The sequence below is a fragment of the Cryptomeria japonica genome, chromosome 10, assembly GCF_030272615.1.
Source record: "Cryptomeria japonica chromosome 10, Sugi_1.0, whole genome shotgun sequence".
NCBI classification, from domain to species: Eukaryota; Viridiplantae; Streptophyta; class Pinopsida; order Cupressales; family Cupressaceae; genus Cryptomeria; species Cryptomeria japonica.
In genome coordinates, this window is record NC_081414.1 from 124,992,573 (window position 1) to 125,004,492 (window position 11,920).

The 11,920-nt window shown below is 38.3% G+C and overlaps 1 protein-coding gene across 1 annotated transcript; it reads left to right on the forward strand.

Moving 5' to 3' along the window:
- Positions 1-10,439: 10,439 nt before the first annotated feature.
- On the forward strand, positions 10,440-11,360 carry LOC131858811 (uncharacterized). Its single transcript, XM_059212261.1, has one exon. The coding sequence runs from the start codon at positions 10,440-10,442 to the stop codon at positions 11,358-11,360; it is 921 nt and encodes a 306-aa protein (XP_059068244.1).
- Positions 11,361-11,920: the final 560 nt, after the last annotated feature.

Below are 11,920 nucleotides of genomic sequence, written 5' to 3' on the forward strand. Positions count from 1 at the left end.
TAATTTCCTGTAGTACTTCCAATTTCTCCTCATCACTAAAATCATCATAGTAATCTACTAAATCATAAAGTAATTTTCTCCTAATATTCTTTACTATTCTTTGACAATGTGTCAAAGGTTTATATGAGGAGATATCAATATTTACTGGTGCAGACACTGCCAATTCATTCTTCTTCATCTGTCTGGCCTTCTTTGGTATTTCATCAGACTCAGTCTCTTCAGAGTCCAGTTCATTTGACTTAGTCTTCCTCTTTCTTTCAAAGACTTTTGTCGGTGCCACTTCTGGTTACTTCTCTGCAAGTGACCACTTAGTCACCCTTGGAGTTGCAATAGTAGCTGGTGCCGATGCTGCAGGCACTGCCTTTGCCTTCTTTGCTACCAGTTCTTTTCCTTTCTTAACAGAGGGTTCCTCAGCCGGTGCAATCCTTTCCAGATAGGTTCCGGTCCTCTTTGCCTTGGGATCAAGAGGTGAGGCAACAAGGGTTGAGGCATAGCCTTCCGGTATATTGTACATCACCTCATAGCCCATTGGCTCCACTTCTTCCATTCTAGGCTCAACAGCCTCCATTAGGCATTTGTCCACCTAGATGGTGAAACAAATGTCATCTTCATATTTCTTGATGATGTCACCTAAGATCCTCATCCTTTGGATCATCTTCCATTTGAACTCATCAAAATATTTGTTCAGCACATCAGGGTAACTGATTTTGATTGCTTGAATGCTTTCCTTGATCTGCTTGGTTACCGGTTGGTCAGGAGACCACTAGACATCTCCTACTCTAGGAAAGTAGCCTTGGAAATAGAAGAACAACCCAACCAATAGTTGTCCGAACTTGAATCTCAGTGCATTATCCTGTTTGATCGACTTTAGATTAGACAAGAGTTGCCTCTATATACCAGTGCACAAGTCAAATGATGCATCCTCTTTAATCATTCGGTAAGTGGCATTTATAGCTGCAACAAATACATAGTTAATTCTGCTAGCAGAGAATGTTCTATAGCCTATCACCACGTAGGCATACTTAACAAGATCATCCTTCATGGAATTCACTTTCATGCCTTGTGAATCACTTGTTGAACCAATGAGCTTGGACATTCCAGTTTTGCTTACCGTTCTTAGGGCTAGCACTTCTCCTGTGTTGCAGAAACTGGTGACTGCATGAATTGCCTAAGGCATAATATCATGCGTCCTCTCCAGGTACATCTTGTCACCATGGACTCTGCTCAAAATGATCCTAATATTATCCTCTGTAAAGTCTTCCAGAAAATATACTGCATTATGGAGTTTCTTCTTCTCTAAGATACTATATTCCGGTTTGATTTTCTTGTTCTTTTCATAAAACAGACCTAGTTGAGAGTGGATGGCTAGAGACCCTAGGTCTTCAATCTTGCAATCAATATAATCAAAAATTCCCTCTTCCACTATCACTCCAGTCGGAACTTGTGATAGGGCATTATACTTTGACTTCCTTTGAATGAAACTTTCAGACTCAATGGATGTACTAGAACTGGTATGAGATGCGGAAGCCAATGTAGGATATTTTAAGAACTCAAAAAATACCTTTAAAATGCGAATTTAGGGCTTTCTTATTCTCCTTCACTCCACACTTCGTCAGTTGGCAAATCACCGCTTTGTGTTCTCCACTTGACCGTTTGCAAGCTGAATTTAAATCTCCTTCAAGACTTGTCAATTTCTTGAAATCTCAGCTCAAATCGCCTTTTCTTCGCTATGCACTTTGAAAAACTTTTCTTATCTTGAAAATAGATAGTGAGAAATGATTTGAAATATGCTTTTATACATGTCTCTCACCTACCGCCATTAATGTTCCTCTATTAGGGCGTAAATCATAATTTTCCTTTTTACTGTTTCCGATCTTCTGCCAAGCGACAAGTATCGCATACCAGTTAAGGTCTTTTATTGGTGTAAACCGGGGGTTCAAAAATTTTTTGCCGTTTTCTCCCCCTAAGCCTTTTGAGGCTTAGTTCGCTGGTTCCAATATTTCCACACTAGGTGCAGAAACCGGTTCCTCTTCCAAGATTGTTGGTTTCTTCCTCTAGGTTTTGTTCATGTCCGCTTGAACTATTTCAACATCAATTTCTCCTTCCTGAGTGACTGGTATATCATCAGATATACTCTTTTTGCTTCTGCAGAATCTTGCAATGTGACCCAGTTTGTTGCAGTGGTAGAAAACCAATCCAGGTGCTCTCCAAGGTCCATTGTTCATGTTTCCATTCTTCCTTTTGCATGTTGCAGCAGTGTGACCATGACCATGACAAATCCAACAGTTTTCTCTCCATTTGGTTGCCGCTTGATGGCCACCGCTTCTTGACTGATGATTGAAGACATTAAACCGGTTGTGGTTCTGATTCACAAAAGGTTCAGGACCAACTCCTTGGGTCCTATGAGGATATATTCTGGTGTTGTTCATGACAGACCTGCACTCAGATGCTCTATGCCCAAACTTGTTGCATGCATAACAATGACCGTTGAACTTATTAGATCTAGGTATATTGTTAATAAAGTAAGGAAAATTATTGTAGGCTTTTCTCCTACATACATTGGCAGTGTGTCCTTTAAGATAGTTAAAGAAAACAAGTTTGAATTTTTTCTTACCTTTTCCTTTGAATGTTGGTTGCTTCTTTGATGCTTCAGCATTTGTTCCTAAGGATTCTCCTTCCTCATGTCCAGAGAAACCAAGTCCATTGGTATTCTTTACTAGTCTAGATGACTCAAGCTTTTGCTCTAGCTTGACAGTACTTTTGCTGAACTTAGCAAGTATTTCCTTTGACTCAGAGAGTTCTTTGGAAATAGCAGTATTGATCTCCATTAGGCTTGCATTTTAAGAGATGGCTATGTTCAGTTCATCTTGTACTTCTTCTTTTTCCATTATTCTCTCATGTCGGCAAGCAGTCAGTGCACTAATCTCTTGTTTCAACTCGGAGATCTCATGATCTTTGTCCTTCACCAGATCTTCAGCTTTCCTCCTATTCTCAAGCTCTTGACTAAACTGGATAGTCATTTCTTCGAACTCCTTTCTCAGGTTGGAGTTTGATTCATTCAACTTATTTACTTCTGCTATCATGGCTTCCATATCTACTTCATTTGCAGAACTATTTTCAAATAGCTCCATCAACTTTTATGTGTGTTCTCTCCTTTTTGCTTGAGATGCCTTGTATTTGACCATAAGATCATCATAGGCTTGCTTAGACTGAGTGAGCCATTGAGTAAGTTCCCTCAAGGTGTATTCCCCCATATCTCTTTCAAAGTGGTTAAACTTATAGAAAGGTAGGCTCTGATACCAATTGATGAATACCAAGAGGGGGGTGAATTAGTATACCAAAAACCTCTGTTCTAAAACACTTAAACAGTCTGAAGATAAATCGGTAAAACAGTTTAACAGACAGACCGGTTATCACACATGCAAACCAAAATGCAAATAAAGCATTCACCCACAAAAGCAATACAACCATAACACAAGATATTTGACGTGGAAACCCAAATGGGAAAAACCACGATGAGATGGAACTCACAAGTCACTATTTGCAGAATAGAAACCAAACCGGTTAAGGTTAGACCAGTTAAGGTCTTACAATGTTCTTCACCAAAACAAATCCTATTAGGAATCTCAATCTTTGTTAGGAGATAAGTCTAATTAGAGACTACCTTTCTAGAGGATTTTAGATTCACAGAGGTGAACCACCTTGTTAGAGGATTTTACAAAAGGCTTTTGGGCCTACCCGGTTAAGGGCTACAGACTTGTCAAAGATGTGAGTAATCAACACGTGTTTGATCTAGCTAATAGCACAGACTGCTTGGTTAGATCTAGTATAGCTCATAGTTAATGCATTCCAGCATTACTTCAATCTTCTCTGTCTCTCACTCAGTTACAACTTGATCTTCTCAGATAAGATCGCTCTTACAATAACTCATCAACCACCTTAAACCCTAGCACAACATAAACCCTTTTAGCAACTTTTTAAAACCCTAGACATGATGTCCTTTTAAAGGAATCTGATTTCATGTCGGTCCAATAGGATTACATTACAATTTCCTAGGTTCAATGAATCTAGACATACTTAGTAATACGACACAAGAAACACTGTTAGTGTGTCAGCACCGTCAAACAATCAGTGGATTAGTAACTCATCACAAAATGCTAGTTGGTAACCCATCACGGAGTATTACCAGTTCATACAAAATACCGGTTGCCAGTTTGACAAAAATGAAGACTGGTAAGAGTGTATTATGCCGCTTTGCTCCCACGTACCGCTTGAGATCTATGAACCGCTTGGGGTCGACATGCCGCTTCAAGCTGGGAAACACATTCTGCAAAATCACCAATAGTCTAAAGACTAGAATACAACATACTGGTTGGAACAGATACCGGTTGAGCTCTAGCTCATAGATATAAAGGGGATCTCAATGCAAGTGTGTGTCCATCAACGACAATCACAACATAAACATAAAAAATGCCATCAAAGTTTCATATCTCAAACTCTCACATAGTAGGCTCCTATTGATTTTATTTAGAACTTCATTATTATCCTTACGCTATATATGTAAATGAGAGGATTTTACTATATTTATCAAAGCATTCTTTCTTCTTGGTATGAAATCGAAACATGATGAGAAAAATTCTCTATATGAACTAAATATTTGGTGTGACCTTATTTATAAGCCATCAATTTATAGACAAATTTAAATGGGTATTGACATGGATATAAAAAATATACCATTACAAAGTACCCATGCACCACTTTGAGGTGTATGTGAATCCCTTAATGATTGTGCACCTCAAGATATGTAACACTCACAAAGATGCATGTAAAGTAATTATTCAAATACAAAAGAATATATAAAGGGGTTTGTATAAAGTCATGGATCCTACAAGATTTCATCATATGTGTTCATTATTTGTCATGCATTCTCCATGGATAGCTATAAAGGAAAAATATGAAGCAATTAGCTTATATAGTACAATTAGTAGCAATACAAAGTAAACCTCAATGTCAACAATCATAAGTTGGAATGGGGTGGCCAAGGGAATCTTGGGCTAACTGGGTGTGGGGGAGTGATTAGGGATGAAAATGGCAGGCTCATTTCAGTGGTGGCATACCCCTTGGGTAACCAGACCAATCGCCTTGTTGAAGCCATTGGGTCCTATCATGCCTTATTTCTAGCCCATCAAATTAATTGCAAAAAAGTCTAGATTGAAGGGGATTTGAACAATACTATTCAATGCCTAGAGGAGAATAATAAGGAATCATGGACTATACAGGGATGGATTAGTTTATCAAAAGAGATTATCCTTTCTTTTGATGAATGTTTTATATCCCATGTTTTTAGGGAATCCAACATGGTGGTGGACTTCTTTGCCAATAACGGGATGACAACTAAGGGGAGGATGACATAGACTTATGAAGACATCTTGCAGGATGATGTCTGGGCTCTTCTTGGATATGATAGCTCACATGGGATATGTGGTATTTTCCCATCACATTGCTAAATGATGGACAGGGCCATTATTACTATTCATTGAAGCTACCATGGCAAGGTTAGAGGAGGTTTTTCTCATTATTGCTCACATGCTTTCTAGGTTATTTGTGAGCTCTTTTGGTTTTTAGCTTTCTTGCACATTCTGCTAAACCACTCTTTTCGTGAGGACTAATAATGCCAAGATGGGAGGAAAAAGAGATCATGTTGAACTTTTAGAATGTGAAGGGCTAAGGGCCAACTTGACTATATGGAGGATTCTAGTAAAGGGGGAATTAACGCCCTAAATTGACAAGTTGCATGGATGGGAATCTAAAGTTACTAATATTTTTGCCAAAGGGTGGAATGAGGGCGAAATTACTCTATCTGGGAGGTTTGTAGTGGTTGATGAGAACTTATTTGCAGAAGTCACTCACTTGTCTACTAAGGGACTCAAGTTCTATAGAGGCAGAAAATACTCTAACCCTACAGTGAAGAAATTTCCCAAAACTGACAAGGAGAGGAAAATGTTGGTCAAGAAAAATAAAATTTGCTATGATGCAGACACTATCAAGCTAATTTGGAGGGATGTGTTGAAGGTGATAATGAAGTATATCACCATGGACGACTGATACTTGAGGGTTTTTGGGCATCATTTTATCTTGCTCAATCATTTCAGAGACCAGGTTAGGGTTTCTTTCCCTTTTGATCTCATGTCTTCCCTTAATGCTAGTATTTCTAAACATAAAGAAAACCCTAGTGTCAATCCTATTCTTCGTGAGGGGTTACTAGTCTTGATTTATGAACATTTTAAAGCCAATTCTGCTAAGCCTAATTCTCCCCTTATTTCCATTTTGGAGGATGAGGACTCGGAAATCCACAGTTCCAATGATCCTAATTGGAACACGGATATGGAGGATGATAGTTTTGTCCCTCCTAAAAAAGGAAAAAACAAATATAAGCCTATCAATCCCCCACCTTCTAGGAAGGGGAAGCTTAAAGAATCAGAGATTGCCTCCCCCAGCTCTGGAACCAAATGTGGCAATAAACTATCTAAGCCTCGCCCTATGTCGAAGGGTAAAACTCTAGCTTCTTAGAATACCTCTCTAGAACATGGTAATCAAGACCCCCCATCTCCCCTGCACTCATTAAATTCTTAACCTTCTATGGACAAGGAAAATAGACCCCATTTTCCTTTCTAGTTGAACCTAGATTCTCACCTTTGAATTTGGACCAAGAGTTTCCCATTGATATTTTGGCCATTGCTAGAAATGGGGCAGTGGATTCTTTCCAGATAATGAAGTGGGCCTTCCATGAGATTAAGAACCTCAATTTAAAATAGAGAGCTATTAATAGTAAGGTAGAAATGCTGGAAACTGGTGGTGAGGGTTCACATGACATACAGGGCACTAAAGGCAGTGAGCTTTGGACGAAGGAAGAAAAATTTCTAGTTGTTGATTGCCTTACCAAAATTGTTGAAGCTTTGGATAATCTTACAAAAGACTATGAGTATAAGATTGAGGCCTTCGAGAAGAAAATGAAAGGCATTAAAGATTCTCTCCATTCTATCTTGTCTCATAGTCACAATGTTATCAAGACCGCGACGGATTGCATGAACACCATGGTAATGATTATGGAAAAGGGCTATCAGGGCAATTTAGTGGTGGAGTTGGATCTGGAGAAAGAAAAAGGCAATGAAGAGTCAACGGGTCCAAGCAAGAGGACTCGGGCCAAATTGAAGAGGAAGGCAAACAAATCCCCACAGGAGATCTGGGGCTCAGAACATGAACCAGCTAGAGGCTGAGGTCACTGAGACCTTGAAGACTTTGGCTTCTAGACTTCTTTCCTCTATCTCTGTTTGGTTTTTTCTTGTTTTTTTTTTTTTCTGGTGTTGGGTTGTTGTTGTTGTCTCTGTTTTTATCTTTTGGTGGCATTTTGTTTAATTGTTATGCTTTTCATGTCTTATCCTAGTTTTGACCTATTGTACTTTAGAGTTTCGGGTCCCTTCAAAACCTAGTTTTTTTGTGATAAAAAACAATCATAAGTTGAAGAGGAGAAATTCCATCTATACGGAAAGTGATAGTGTTCCTCTTCACTAGGTGATAAATGGATTACAAGGTTCATGAAGCATAAGACATGCCATATACTATAGATGAGTTCTTGTGGGAACCTATAGCTATGTACAAAAATCCATATGATATAGTGAAAATAATAGAATATACCTCTTACAATTGGTACCATTTATATAAGATACATGAAATTGTAGGAGAGGTAGAAACAACACTTGAAATGTAAATATACTTGTGTAGCATGTAGGCATGTAAGTCATTTAAGATAATAGTGAGCACAACCAATTACGACTTCAAAATCGAGTTGAATGAAAGTGTATCCCCTCCGTGTGATAATGGCTCCAAAACCCGTATTTTGAGCACAATATCAATCATCAAGAGTGTGATCTAATAAAAAGCTTTATAAAGATTATGGAGAATAGTCGTTGCCTGTGGATACACCTCATTTATATTTGTTTCACATAAGCGTTCATTACAGTAACCAACATATACAATTACCTGCTCATCAGTGGGAATAAATGGAGAGGCATAAGCAATATACACTATAGACCAACTTCTCCTCATTTAAGACTTTCTAATAAAATGCGCTTCCTTCGTGTGTGAAAGCAAAAATTCAATCTTGTAAAATCGTCTGTGCAAATGAAATATAGTTTTAGGCGTAGTTTTGATGGATTGGGCGGGAATGAATTTTGAACTTGGCATGATATTGATGTTTGGGCACTGCTACAGGACAAATACTAACAAACGATGGGATAATACTGCAGGACAAACAGTGCAAGCTACCTTAACAGGGATGTGGCTAATCTGGTTCTAAAATTGTGATGTTGTATGATGCATAATTTTTATGTTATGTAGATAAAAATTGCAGAATAGATACAGAATGGCTGGGAGACTAAGCAGAACAGCTGCAGCCCCTAACCCTCATTGTATAACACAAAAGTTCTTTTAAATATACGATAATACAGATGGGATGTTTTTGGAGCCAGAATAGCTACAGCGCCTTAACAGTGAGAAACAAATCAAAGAAGGGAAACAGAAAAGGCAAGAGAGGAAAAAAAAAAAAGAAAGAAAAGAGAGAAAACAAAAGAAAAGTGACCGGTCAGAGCTCAATGTGTGCAACTTAAGCCAGCCCCATTTCGTGGGTCTGGCGAACACAGTTCAAGCTTGTTCTTTGGAAGAAACTATCCTATGAAGCCTGTGAAACAACATTTCATTGACTATCTAGTACTGGATACCACCTAGCGATTCAATGTATCAGAGTATGGAGTTCATATTTTATGGAAAGAAAACAGACAAACGCAACGTTCTGTTCTCATTTTGCGGCCAAATGAAACAAACCTTTTTTGACTACTTTTTAAAGCCCGGATTCTGCACATTAGTTAATTATTGATATCACAAGCCAAAAGTAAAAGATATAAACAATTTGACGTAAAAGATTCACGTTTAGATTTAAGATTGAGGAGTAGCCGGTGAAGATTGACTGATAGAGACACAGTCCATCCCTAGTGGTGTTTCGCTGGCGACCATTAGAGAAACAAAGGGCCCCATCTCTACGCCATTCTATACTCGTTGATCGCTTCTCCCGAGGTAACCAAAAAAGCTTTCTGGTCAAATATGGAGATCGAGTGGATGCCCACTGCGAAAGTTAACTTATTTATTTCTATTGACTAGGAATCTCATGTATCTCCAGTATAGGTATGTGAACGGACTTGATGATTCGGCCGGCCATACCTGTCTAGTAAGTAGGGTACAGAGCAGTCCTCCATAGCTATTATAGAGGGGTGCTGGGCCATACTATTGTTTACTCACCATTCTTTATGTATATTTGATGGTCACGTTTATTGATTAATTGAAATTTAAAAGTCAAGTTTATTGTGTCTCCCACGAATTTGGGAGAATGAAAATCCCTCAGTTTTTGGCTTTTAGTCAAAAAGGGTTGAAAAGACGAATTTGTAGATAAACCTATAGCAATGAAAAAAAGTATGTTATATTTTGAATTTCAATTAATTAATAAATAAGTCAAATGTACATTTAGTGTGTTCGATAAAAATTATCATGATTATTCGATCAATTAGAATTTGTCTTCAATATGAAGTTTAAAATTGGATGAGGATCTATTCTAGATGCCCTCACCCTTGCCCCCCTATTTTAGTATTAATGGATTTTTAAAAGATACAATGATTTGGCAAACTATATTTAAAATACCTAATTAAATGGTGTAATTGGTACAAGAGAATGTGTATTACATTTACTAATGACCAATTATGTCAAATAACATTTTTATCATTGCTATTCAATTTGTGCTCTTAAAAATCATAAATTGTATTTTTAAGTCTTTAAAATTTGTATGTATTTCGTAAAACACTGCTTGTTTCATGGATATGATAAATTCTTCATTAATCCTTTAACAATTCAAAAATAACCTCTCTATTTTTCTAATTTATGCTACTTGAGGAAGTAATGATTCTTGCACCTAGCATCAAGGATGGAGCGGGAGAAGCAGGTGAATGGGTAGGAGAATCGGGTTTTTGAAATTTTGAATAGTGGAACTGGTTGTGGCGATGCAGGATCTGGGGAATTGTAGGTGGAATCAATGCAAGGACCGAGTGATAAGCAAAGGAAGGAGGAGACAAAAGAGTCTGACCCAAGAAAGAATATTCAGGTAGACCCGGGGGGAAGGGTCTTTCGTCTGATGGCATCTTTCATAGGGGGAACGAAAAGGAAAACCCTGCTCAGGTGGTTTCCCCTGTCCCCAACAATTGTAAAGCTCATATTGATCCTTCTAAAGGATAGGGGGCGTTAAGAAAGTCCAAAATGAGGTGGGGGCCACTGGAAATGATGTCTCCAGACAAAAACCTTGGGTGTCCTTGTTAGGAGTGAAACCTAGTGGAAAATTGATGTTCCCACCAGTCAACAATATCTCTGATCTGGCAAAGGGTAAGTTTGCCATTTTTGTTCTTGATATGGTTATTGATCATAATATTTCCCTAATGAACATAACATTGGTTGGCAAATTTATGGGTCTCAAGCCTAACATAGAAGTTGTTAGGGCCTTTGTCAAAAGAAGGTGGACAACTAATGGCCAGGTTCTTATCTCTACTCTTCCTAAGGGCTATTTCACCTTTGATTTTTCATGCAAGGAGGATATTCAAGCTATAAGAAGTGGAGGCCCTTGGGTTATTGGCAAGTCCTCCTTGGCTCTTAAGAAGTGGACTACAAACTTGGATCTTTCTGACTCCATTTTAAAAAATGTCCCAGTATGGGTTAGACATCTTGGCCTCCCATTGGAATATGGGAATGAAGATGTTTTTAACGGCTTGGCTAACTCTTTTGGAGAACTTCTATCTATAGATCCAACGATGGCGTCTAGGAGGATGTTGGTGTTTGCAAGAATCTATGTTGGTGTATACCAGTATGCAAATTTATCGTCATCTATTGAAATACAATCCAAGCTAGGCACATGGGTTCAAGCTATTGAGTTTGAATCAATCCCTTTTGCGTGCTTTAAATGTAGAAAATTGAGACATTGGGCTAAGAGATGTCCGTTGAATGTTAGTAAGGAGAAAGAGAATCCTCAACCCAAGCCCAAGAAATTTTGGAAAATAAAGAATAAAGGAGATGGTAATGGAAGTGTAACCCATCTGAATGGGGAAAAGGATAGTAAGAGCACTATTAAGCCCTTGGAGGCCTTGGATAAGGGGAATGTCCCAAATAATCAAGTGGACCTGGAAAACCAGGAGCCAGTTATCAATATGCCAATCCTTGATTTAGGTGACAAGGAGCAGGGTGTGATTAGCCTGGAAGACATCCAAATTTAGGAATCTACTATCTCATTCAAGGAAATCACCTAAATGTGGATATAAGGGCACCCTATAATCCTTCAGCTTCAGATGCTAAGGATGCTCTAAGACAAGGTCCAACTAGGAGCCATGTATCTGTGAACTCCTAGGAAATTGTAAAGGATGCATTTGGTAACTCAAGTAAATATCTAGGGGATTCCAATGAGAACTAAGTTCAGAATCATCAAAGAGTTATGGATACCCTACCTTTGTCTCAAAAAGGACTTCCAGATGAAGATTGGGAACCAGGAAAAGAGAACCTTAGTCTTGAAAATTCGAAAAGAGAAGAGGAATATTCTTAGACAAGAAAGGAGAAAATAAAGAACAAACAATAGGAAACTCCGATAAGAGTCTCTACAAGGTCAAGATCTAATGCAAATTGTGGAGCCTCAAAGGGTAGTTAAGGAAGAAGATCCTCGAGATGACATAGGAAGAAGGAAAGCTTTCAGGATATTGTGGACAATTTGCAGAAAACTATACCAGAGATTTTCAAACTGCACTCCCCTAGTAAAATATAAAGATTATGTCTTAGAACATAA

Excerpts from the sequence above, each read along its gene's own strand:
- LOC131858811 (XM_059212261.1), top strand. The coding sequence starts at position 10,440 with ATGTTCCCACCAGTCAACAATATCTCTGATCTGGCAAAGGGTAAGTTT.